Source organism: Pan troglodytes, chromosome 12, assembly GCF_028858775.2.
Source record: "Pan troglodytes isolate AG18354 chromosome 12, NHGRI_mPanTro3-v2.0_pri, whole genome shotgun sequence".
NCBI lineage: Eukaryota > Metazoa > Chordata > Mammalia > Primates > Hominidae > Pan > Pan troglodytes.
The window spans coordinates 83,715,001-83,727,318 of record NC_072410.2 but is presented as its reverse complement, the minus strand read 5'-3'; the positions used below and the strand labels follow the sequence as shown (position 1 = coordinate 83,727,318).

Below are 12,318 nucleotides of genomic sequence, written 5' to 3'. Positions count from 1 at the left end.
TTTCTTTTTATTCCTGAGTAGCATTCCACTGTATGGTCATACCACAGTTTGTTTATACATTCACCTGCTGATGGACATTTGGGTTGTTTCCAATTTGGGGCTATTACAAATAAAGCCGCTATGAACATTCATGAACCAGTTTTTGCATGGACATGTTTTCATTTCTTCTGGGTAAAAACCTAGGAGTAGAATTGCTGGGCAATATGGTTAGTTTATGTTTATTGTTATAAAGAACTGCCAAACTGGCCAGGCATGGTGGCTCACGCCTGTAATCCCAGCATTTTGGGAGGCCAAGGCTGGCAGATCACTTGAGGTCAGGAGTTCGAGACCAGCCTGGTCAACATGGTGAAACCCCGCCTCTACTAAAAATACAAAAATGAGCCAGGCGTGGTGGCACACACCTGTAATCCCAGCTACACGGGAGGCTGAGGCAGGAGAATCGCTTGAACCTGGGAGGCAGAGGTTACAGTGAGCCAAGATCACGGCCCTGCACTCCAGCCTGGGCAACAGGCCGAGACTACGTCTCAAGAAAAAAAAAGAGAGAGAACCACCAAACTGTTTTCCAAAATATACTAGTTTACTTTCTCAGGTAATGTGGGAATTTTATATTCCCACAAGTAGTTGCCCCATACCCATTTCAACTTTTGGTATTATAAGTCATTTACATTTTAGCCTTTCAAATGAGTATGTAGTAGTATGTCATGGTTTTAATTTGCATTTCTCTAATGATTAGTGATGTTGAACACCTTTTGATGTGCTTTTTGGCCATTTTGGTTCTTGATTTTTGTGTCCTCAGAAACCTTTGCCTCTTCTTTACTTTTTTTAAAGCAATTTATTGAAACATTATTTAGAAACCATGCAGTGTATCCATTTAAAGTGAGTAATTTAATGGTCTTTAATATATTTACAGATTTGTACAACCATCACCATAATCTACTCCTTTATTTTTTAATGTTCACTCATCGCCATAGCTTGAGCCCAATCCCAGCCTCTGTAGTGAGCACTGTTTTTCTTATCAGTCATTTACGGCTGTGTGGCTACAGTTCCAGGAATTACCAGTGTGTAATTCCTGTGACCGTCTCACCTGTTCTCATTCAACATTTCTTCAGGACCCAATTAGGTTAGTTTGATTACTATCTTAAGATCAGTAATCCTTTGTCTAAGTTTCAATGTTACTGGCCCCTTCCTTTGTGCTCCCAATACTACTGCTGTCATACTTCTAATATGGTAATTACCATATTTTATTGCAATTTATAGTTTATATCTCTGTCTTGACTAGACTAAACTTAAGGAAAGGAACTCTCTTTTTTTTTTTTTTTCTGAGACGGAGTCTCGCTCTGTCGCCCAGGCTGGAGTGCAGTGGCGCGATCTCGGCTCACTGCAAGCTCCGCCTCCCAGGTTCACGCCATTCTCCTGCCTCAGCCTCCCGAGTAGCTGGGATTACAGACGCTCGCCACCACGCCCGGCTAATTTTTTGTATTTTTAGTAGAGATGGGGTTTCACCGTGTTAGCCAGGATGGTCTCCATCTCCTGACCTTGTGATCTGCCCGCCTCGGCCTCCCAAAGTGCTGGGATTACAGGCGTGAGCTGCCGTGCCCAGCAGAACTGTTTCTTATTCATCTTTGAATCCCTGCTGCCAAGCATGGTACCTGACAATACAGTTGGCATTGATGAAGTGTAGGTTGAATGATTCAAATGACTCAAACAAACATATCTTCCACCTAAACAAGAAGCTTTATCCTTTGGAGTACATGGACAATTCTGTGAATTCATTTTCACTTACATAATCAGTCTACTTTGTATTTTGTCTCTTAATTTCTAATGTTAAATCTCTTGAAACTGTTGTAAAACTTTGTGATCATGAATTAAGTCCCACAACTTAAAAAAATTAACAAATTAGTAATGATGAACTATACAACTTCAAATTTGAAGTGGTCATGCAAATTTCACAACACATTCAATGACAGGCATATATACAATGATACTTACATTAGCTGAAAACAATTTTGAATTGGAGACAAAGGGCTCTCTAAAAACTTTTATAATTAGATTTAGTTCCCTTATATATTGTCGAATTTCTGCCATAAATGCTTTTACCAAATCATAGTAAGTTTGTTCTCCTGAGGTGGAAGGCTCTTCATCAGTTAAAGATAATATATTAATATCTTCTACATCTTGATGAAACATATCCATCAATACCTATACAGTCAGAGATATAAAAAAGTATAATAAAATGTGAAGCTTTCGTAGAATTTGATGTGAAATGCTCTAAGTTCTCTGAATAAAGTTCTTAAATGATAAAAAAGCAGACAAGCAAATTTCTCTTCTTGGATATATTGCCAGCATCCCTCCACAGCTTCTCTAAAACAGAATTCGACATCTGATATCACTTACTACACTCCTCCAAGTTCTCTATCACTACTAGTATTTATCTGTCTGTCTCTCTTGTTAACCTGTTACTTCCAATTTGTTTCCAGATCCTGTCTTTAATTTCCCTGACTTGGTTTTCTCTGTTTTATACCTTGCCATCATCACTTTATTCCATGGCCTCAGTATCTCATATTTAAATGTTTATAGCTGTCTATTTGGTCGATTTTCCTACATTTGTTGGGAATAGGTCAAAATAAGCTATTATTTTCTGCAAGAAGTCTACTGTTACTACTCTTGCTAGAACACATCTTTCCCCTTCTTGAGAGCTTCTACAGCATCATATCTCTATAACACAATAAAATATTATTTTATCTTGTGTGCTTTCTGATTGTTTCATGAATATAAGTATACCTTCATCAACTCTGGGGCCTTGTTTTATATATACTTATCTTGCATCTCCTCTCTGTGTAAACATGTAGTAGGTACTCAAAAGTATTTTATTTATCTGATTCATTAAAAAGCATCAAGTATTTCGTATTCGTGTCTTCAGTTAAAAATACCCAAACATTTGAAATTCTTCTTCAAATCAGGTGGGTTTTTTCACTGTATATGGCCACATTCTCAAAGAACAAATAAATACTAAAACATAATTTAGTGGAATCAGTAATCAGAAATAATATTCCAAATCAGTAAGAGTATAATGAGGAAAATGGAATGAAATGCTTCATCAGAAAACATTTTCCTTTCTGCAAAGTTGTTTTCATAAAGTGAACATCCTTAGGTAATGACTAAAAGCTTTAGACTCAGAGAGACCTGGAGTTCAAGTCTAGGCTTTGAAACTTCTCAGAAAATTCTGGACCAATTTCTTTATCCCTGTGAATTTCAGTCTCCCTTTTATAAAATGTAGATAAGATCACTTACCTTAGAGGAATATCATAAGGACCAACGGAGATAAGCCACATATATGCTTAACCTTCAATAAGTGTTTGCTCTTATTATTATTATTGTAAAACCACAAAGTAGTATCTGAAGAAAGCTAGGTGCTGAAGTAAAACTATCGTTTTGTGGTTTTACATTTTGAAAAATTGTTTTTAAGTAAATCCATAACCTTACAAATATTTCAATCCAAATAAATTTTAAGAAATTAACTACTAGCCGGGTGTGGTGGCTCACGCCTGTAATTCCAGCACTTTGGGAGGCCAAGGCGGTCAGGAGTTCGAGACCAGCCTGACCAACATGGTGGAACCCTGTCTCTACTAAAAATACAAAAAAATTAGCTAGGCATGGTGGTGTGTGCCTGTAATCCCAGCTACTCAGGAGGCTGAGGCAGGACAATCACTTGAATCCAGGAGGCGGAGGTTGCAGTGAGCCAAGACTGTGCCACTGCACTCCAGCCTGGGCGACAGAGTGAGATTCCGTCTCAAAAAAAAGAAAAAAGAAAAGAAATTAACTATTAAGAGATTACTCTAATTAACCCTAGTTGCAACAGCACAGAAGAAAAAAACTGCATGACATATTTAAACACATTTTAATATTATATATCTAATATCTTATTTCTATAAAGTGGTATCTTGAATCCCTACTATTAGGTTACTGGAGATATTCCCCAACACATAATACAATTTTATTCTATATGAATAGTACATTAGCATCTAATAAGTCATAAAAAGAAACTTAAGAAAAAAATAGAAAAGCTCAGTTTCCTACCTTGTCAGCACACATTGCCACTTTAATATCTTGTTTTGTAATTTCATAATGCCGTATATTTCTTACATAATTCCCAACCAGCTTTAAAATGTCTGCAGAAATGTATTCTAAGACTGCTACTATGTAAACAGAAACCTGGTGGTCAATTTTATAACCTAGGACCTCCTGCAAAATTAAAAGAAAAGCATGTTTAAACATCATATACTGTACATTTAACACACTGATTAAAAATAAAAAACATATTTGCACCTTAGCTTACACTTTTTTTCCTGAGGGCCTGTGCTTACCAACAACATTTAATTGTAAGTGGTTCAACAATGAATAATATATGTATTACTATTGAAAATGTAACCTAAGAAAAGGCAAGGCAAAATTACCTCTAATGATGTAAAATACTTAAGCGGAGATTACAAATAGATAATCCCTAACCTATAAAGGAAGGCCCAAGTTTGGGGAAGGGAGCAAATGCTCTTTGTTACCTAATTCAGAATACCTGGAAGTAACTATAACAAACAAGTTTTTTCTTTTACAAAAAATGAGAGTTAATATATTATTGGTATCTAGGAATCTCTACCAGGCTTATACTTTTAACTTTTCCAAGGGAAGATGAGCTCCCCAAAACCACAGCGGGCATATTCCTGGTATTCCTGGCAATTTCTACGAAAATAAAATTCATGTTATGTCCTACTGAATAATGGTTGCTGTTAAGAAAATGTTAAATAGCCCTAATATTAAACTTCGAAGAGAATATGGGCTTTTGTGGGACTGGTCTGTTCATACAGAATAACAAATTCTATTTTCCAAACAACCCATTTAAGGGAAAAAAACAACTTTGAAATAAGAAGTTTGTTACAAATTGGAGACAGGCTGCATTTACCTTTTAGGGTATATAAAAACTAATAAGTGTATCATGATAAAGGTGTATTAAAATAAATTGAAATGATATTCACAATTAGCACATAAAACTCAAAATTTAGGATTATTAACATAATATTTATATACCTCAATTTGTTAATTCCCTTAGAATACAATTCAACATATGGCCAATGAAAATCATGAAGAGAATGATGAATGCCTTTTCCATAAGGCAGGTATTTCTATTCAAAGAACTGAATGCAAAATACAACCTTAAACTCATTCAAGTGTTTAACTTTAAATTTTGGACAACATCAAGCAAACCTGAACTTTCTAACACTATCACTTAGAGTCTTGTGAACTTGGCATAGAAGTTACTTAATCACTTTCTGCCTCTGTCACCTCATTTACAAACTGTGGATAATAATAACTTTGTTGAATAATAAAACTCAGACAATGTATACAAGTATTAGCATTTTGTCTGTATTATAGGATGTACAAAATTACTGGCATCTAAGTTTTTAATTATTATAATACCTATATTTTTGTTGTGAAAGGTAATAGTAGTTCGTTACATTAACTAAAATAGAAATAGCATTATTCGAGCTTCCAGCAGTTATTCTATTAGTTCTATAGAGATTCAACTGACTGACTGACTTATTTACATGTTAAGTAGGACTGGAGAGTTTAGGTGATCTTTTTGTTCCAAGATTACACATAGCCTTGTAGCCTTTTCACAGAGGTCTCTACACAAAGTACTAACATCAAAAGGATTTATAGGAACACTTAGGTCTAACCAACAAGAAAGGAGGAGTTTTATAAATTCTCTTTGTGGTCCTAATTACATCTGAGATAAACAAAATCCACAATAACTTTCTTAGTCCTCTCAACTTGCTTATTACTGTTGATATGAAATTACTTTAAATCATGTTGCCCAGTTTATATTTTCTTATTATCATAGCATCCCTTCCCACCACATAAATCTCTGGAAAACTTAGAATGAGAGAATTTTACTCTTAAGTTGACTCAATTATCCGTAAAATATATTCTTATTGTATAAAAATGGTGGGTTTTATTTTTCCCTTAAAAGGCAAGAAGGCAGTAGTTCAGCATTACCTTTAATAAAGGATGAATTTTTTCTACTGGGAGAGATAAAGGGTTTCTTCGCTTCCTCTTTTCAATAGCTGATTGGGCATCAGCTATTGCCCATTTATCAATTGGATGAGGGAAACTTTTTTGAACACGTTCCTTGGAAAATAGGAAAATAACAACTAAGCAAAAAATATATTAAATAGTGCTCTTCACTTAAAATTTACTTTTAAAATCAAAGAATACCAAAAGTAGAGCTTTTCACATGTGGTATAATTTACATTACAAACATATGAAGCTAAGAGAAAACAGTAATTGTCAATGTATTAGTTCCTTAATTAGACAATAAGAGACTAAACATTCTTTCTATTATCTAGGGGGAATATCACATCCTGAATTTCAACTTCACTGTGATAAAGCTAATTACAAGAATGAGTAGAAGCTACTTTAAATAGTACTTGTATAAAATTTCAAGGAACAACACCCAAGATCAAGAAGTAAATATCTAAATCCAGTTCTCACTCACTTTTCCTTACTTTTAGTAGTAATTACATGCAGCATTTTTCAATTGAAACCTCTATGAATATTCTTTATCCACCATGCAAAGGCACTTCAAAACTATTTACAAATCATGGAAAGCAATGGTTTGCATTGGTGACCGCAATTTTAATACACTGTAGTTTCTTTAAAGTCCTCCCATAGTCATTAGTTTTTAACAAGATACTTCAATTTAATTTCCAGAAATTCTTTAGTTAAAATTTCCACTGAGAGTGAAAGAACTCAGGTTACTATCACAGCTGAATTTCCTTCCTTATTAAACTAATATAATTCACTTCAAAAAGGCGCTTTCATCCTCTCAAAACTTTAAAAAATCCACTTGCAGGATACCATAACTAAAACCAGTAGAGGTCGCTATTACATAACTTTTACACATGTGTTTTGAATAAATGAGTATTCAACTAGTATGTAAAAACTACTAGATGAAATTAAACATCATCATAATTATAAATCTGAATAAAAAGTTTTATTATTTGCTAGTAAAATGGAAAATTAAAAAAGTGTGATGCCATGTGATGCCCTTGGTGGTGAGGGAGGGGTGGAGAACACAATGATTCTTGGAAATCTTAAGAGCAAATCTATAAATTAAGGAGCGTAATCCATTCAATTTTAATAAATTTTCATCTATGTCCAAGGCTAAGTCAGCTTCCAAATACAGTTATTTTAATTCTAATTAATGGAATTAGAAGCATGTTGAAAGAAATTATAGCAGTTAAAAATGGGGTTTACAAACCTTTTCAACTGTCTAGTTGAAAAGCTGTTTGCCAGGACACCAGCCTCATGCAGTAAAACGCAATACAAAGGCCCAAAATATTGAGGAGCCATCGCAGGTGAAAAGGGAGAAAAGGGAAGGGGTAAAGGGAGAGAAGGGAACATCCAAAACAAGAATTCTTTTCTTTTTTCCAAGTTTATTTTACAGACTTGTTAATCCAAAAATGACAAGACATTTAGGACTAACTTACGTGGTTTTCAGTTAAAATGTTTATAGTGATGGGTTTAACCCATGATTAACTAAGTGCAACCATGGTACAAACCTAATCATGTTATGACCCTGTGGCTTTCCAACATTTTTTAAAACCTCAACTCATAGTAAGAATAAATTTTCAACACATTTTTACATTATACCCTTACATACTGCACACATACTCAAATGAAACAGTTTCCTAAAACAAACCTGTCCTTATTATATGTAGCACACTGGCATTTTCTATTCTGTTTTTTATTTGTATATTTATTTATTCTGAGACAGAGTCTTGCTCTGTTGCGCAGGCTGGAGTGCAGTGGTGCAATCTCAGTTCACTGCAACCACCACTCCCAGGTTCAAGTGATTCTCCCACCTCAGCCTCCCAAGTAGCTGGCATTACAGGCGTGTGCTACCATGCCCAGCTAATTTTTGTATTTTTAGTAGAGATGGGTTTCCCCATGTTGGCCAGGCTGGTCTTGAACTCCTGACCTCAGGTGATCTACCCACCTCAGCCTCCCAGAGTGCTGGGATTACAGGTGTGAGCCACTGTGCCCGGCCTGTTTTATTTTTTAAAATGAGGGTTGGGCAATGCACTAAAGTAATTTTATGACTTACTAATGGCCATGACCTGGAGTCTAAAAACACTGGTGAACAGTGTAGACATAAAAGCAGTAGAAAAAAGTAAAAATAAAAAAATAAAAGCAGTAGAGAAGGACAGAAGTTGAACTCAACCTAACAATTAATTCTAAATAGAGTTACATGTCTTTGAAAAAAAAAAAAAAATCACCAGCGGTGGAATTACAGAGACTAATTGTAGGCAGGGGTTGAGGTAGAAGAAAAAGAAAACAGAACAGCAACCCCTGTCCATATCAATTATGTCTACCTCATTCCAGGTTTATTGTTTTGAGGAAGGAAAGAAGAGGAAAGAAAATCTCGAATGATTTTTAAAAAGGCAAAGTGGTAATAATGAAGCATAGCACATTTTAAACTTACTTACAAGGGTATTAATGAAATCAAATTACCAAATACATACTTAGGAGACAATGTCAAGGGTCAAAATGCATGCGGAAAGATTCGTAGGGTTAAAAAAAAAAAAAAAAAAAAAGGTGTTTCGAATGTGGAGAGGCCAAACTGAAGGAATTACTTTATTTCATGTAGTGGCAAATTTATAATTTTATGGTAAAATAAAATTTCTTTCACAAACACTTTATATTTCTTTACTTTTTATTTATTTTGGGGGGGAACAGGGTCTCGATCTATCACCCGAGCTGGAGTGCAATGATGCAATCATAGCTCACTGGAGCCTCAACCTCCCGGGCTTAAGTGATCTCCCTGCCTCCGCCTCCCAAGTAGCTGGGACTATAAGTACGTGCCACCATGCCCAGCTAATTTTGTTATTTTTAGTAGAAATGAGATCCTGCTATGTTGCCCAGGCTGCTCTGGAACTCCTGAGCTCAAAGTGATCCTTCTGCCTTGGCCTACCAAAGTGCTGGGATTACACACATGAGCCACTGCACTCGGCCTTCATGTATTTTTAAAAAGAAGCCCAAGGAGGACTGAACAATGAAAGATTCATGAATTAGAATACTATTACTCTCCTAATTTCAAGATTAATAATTTTATTTGTATTAAATGAGAAATTCTATCTTGATTAATATCTAGTCCCTCTGGGAAACATTAATGAGATACAGAGCTAAGCTGAAGATTCACCTCTATTATTAGCAGAACCCTGTCTTTTCCTTTACATAATAAATAGGTTTAAAAAGATAATCTTGATCAATTCCAATATAAATATTCTAGGTCCTATATAAATTCCTACATATGTACTTCAGTTAAAAAAAAAATCAGATCCCCACATACTTTGGTATGTGTGGGAGAAATTTGTTTTTGTTTAGAAAGGTAGAAAATATGGATAAATTATTTGGGGAATCTAAATGTTAATGGAAAGCTTATTAGAAATTATAGGGACTTGGCTGGGCATGGTGGCTCATGCCTGTAATCCCAGCACTTTGGGAGGCGGAGGTGGGCGGACTGCTTGAGGTCAGGAGTTCAAGACCAGCCTGGCCAATACAGTAAAACCCTGTTTCTACTAAAAATACAAAAATTAGCCAAGCATGGTGGTGCTCGCTTGTAGTCCCAGCTACTCAGGAGGCTGAGGCACAAGAATCACTTGAACCTGGGAGGCGAAAGTTGCAGTGAGCTGAGATCACACCACTGCACTCCAGCCTGGGTGACAGAGGGAGTCTCTGTCTCAAAATAAAAATAAAAATAAAAATAAAAAAAAGAAAAGAAAAGAAAGAAAGAAATTATAAGGATTCTTTAGGATTCTAAGGGAAAAAAAGCTAAAGAAAAAAATGAACGGAAAACGAAAGCAGACGTTTTACATTTTACGATGAAGGGCTAATGACAAAAAAAAGTCTAAGATAAAGAAGTTAAAAAAAAAAAAAAGCTTGAGATGAATGAGGAAAAGAAAAATGTATCACTGTCCTGAGAAATCAAAGCTGGTTAAATATAGGTACATATAGACCAGAAAGGGAAGGAACAACAAAGGAAATCAGTCCAGTCAAGTAAAGAACAAGTACAATTATGAAAGGACAAGACCTAAGAAATTAAAGAATATACTTTACTAGGGTCAAACACAGGAAAAAAATATTAGCTTTTGCCTCTATTTTTTCAAAGTTTAAATACAGAAAATTATATTTATTATAAAAGAGGGAAAGAAATAGATTGAAGCAATTTTTATACTATCTTTTAATACTTGAATGAATTGGAATCAACAGAGCCAAATAATATATACCCTTCTTCTGCATTCCCCAGCATTAAAATATATATAATACAGTTGGCCTTCCATATCCATGGTTCTACATCTGTGGATTCAACCAACCGCAGATCAAAAATATTTTTTTAAAAATAAAAAAATACAAAATTTAAAATACAATGTAATAACTATTTACATAGAATTCAATTTTTTTTTTTAAGAGTTAGGGTCTCACTCTGTCACCCAGACTGAAGTGCACTGGCATGATCATAGCTTCCTGCAGCCTTGAACTCCTGGGCTCAAGTGATCCTCCCACCTCAGCCTCCTAAGTAGGTGGGAGTACAGGCACAAGCCACTACACTTGGCAACATTTACTTTTTATTAGGTATTATAAGTATTCTAGAGATGATTTAAAGCATATGGGAGGGTGTTCATTAGTTATATGCAAATACTATGCCATTTAATATAAGGGACTTAAGCATCCATGGATTTTGGTATCTTCAGGCAGCAGCCTGCAACCAATCCCCCATGGAAACTGAAGCACGACTCTACTTCCTTATTCGTCTGCAACACTGCCTGATGGTAAATACTAATATATTGGCAGTACCGATTAGTGATTATTGGCTACATCAATAAAACAAAATTCCATTCATTTGGACTATGATACTTGATAATTTGTGATAATCTGTAGTACAATTTATCAAAACTTTTTAATTACCATCAGCAAAACATGTATGCAATCTATCTGTTTTCAAGTACTTTTGAAGCACCTATTTTCCTAAAACTATACAGCAACTAAAAATCACTCTTAGACATATCCCCTAGGAGCTACCAAATTAAGCAGTAATTGCTACCATACTTTGAATTATGCTTATACTTTAAAGCAAAGTGTATTCTTTAAACATTTTTTTTTCAAACTTCTTTTTTCTTCCTTTTGAGACAGGGTCTCACTCTGTCAAGAGTGCAGTGGCGCGATCACAGCTTACTGCAACCTCAACCTCCTGGGCTCAGGTGAACCTCCCACCTCAACCTCTCAGGTGGCTGGGACTACAGGCATGTAGCCCCATGGCCAGCTAATTTTTTGTATTTTTAGTAGAGACAGGGTTTTGCCATGTTGCCCAGGCTGGTCCTGAACTCTTGGGCTCAGGCAATCTGCCCACGTTGCCCTCCCAAAGTGCTGAGATTACATGTGTGAGCCAGCCACCACACCGGCCAAATTTATTTACTCCTTAAATTGATGTATAAAACTGTACATGTATATCATGTACAACATGATGATGCTTAGAAGTACATATACACTGTGGAATGGTTAAATCTAGCTAATTAACAAATGCATTACCTCACATAGTTATTTTTGTGGTGAGAACAATAAATACCAATTCTTAGCATTTTCAAGTGATGTTAACACCTCTTAATACCACCACAGTGGGGTTTAGGTTTCAACATGAATTTGGGAGGGGCACAAACATTTGGACCATAGCAAATGGTGTCTTACATTCTTTTATCAGGAAATAATTTTCCATTTTCCTCATTGACTAGGATTCAGTATTTCTTTAATACACTTACAAAGCTTTGTATTAAAATAATAAGGGCCCATTTCAAGAATATACCATCATTAACTATAGTCACCATGCTGTACAATAGGGTCTCTTGACCTTATTCCTCCCAACTGTAAATATGTATTCTTTGAACGAATCTTCCCCAGTTCCCTTTCTCTCCAATCAACACAGCCTCTGGGAACCATTATGAAGCGTATTCTTCAGAAAGATTTTTAAATGTGTATATTCTGATAATTCAGATTGATCTATTTTTAAAATACATTTTTTTTTTTTTTTTGGAGATGGAGTCTTGCTCTGTCACCCAGGCTGGAGTACAGTGGTGCAATCTTGGCTCACTGCAACTTCTGCCTCCCGGGTTCAAGTGGTTCTCCTGCCTCAGCTCCCGAGGAGTTGGGATTACAGGTGCCTGCCACCATGCCCAGCTAATTTTTTGTATTTTTTTTTTTTAGTAGAGATGG

General features: G+C 35.5%; 1 protein-coding gene across 7 annotated transcripts in view; it reads right to left on the bottom strand.

The window, feature by feature from the left end:
* Nucleotides 1-12,318, bottom strand: part of SOS1 (SOS Ras/Rac guanine nucleotide exchange factor 1) — a 142,917-nt gene that overhangs the window by 70,977 nt on the left and 59,622 nt on the right. For 6 of the 7 annotated variants that reach the window (XM_063789973.1, XM_515425.7, XM_009442353.3 and 3 more), the window contains exons 3-5: nucleotides 6,049-6,180; nucleotides 4,078-4,242; nucleotides 1,990-2,199 (exon numbers count right to left, since the gene is read on the bottom strand). In XM_063789973.1, the coding sequence (XP_063646043.1) occupies nucleotides 1,990-2,199; nucleotides 4,078-4,242; nucleotides 6,049-6,180 (507 nt within the window). The remainder of the gene's footprint in view (nucleotides 1-1,989; nucleotides 2,200-4,077; nucleotides 4,243-6,048; nucleotides 6,181-12,318) is intronic. The other variant, XM_009442357.5, reaches the window with a different exon arrangement.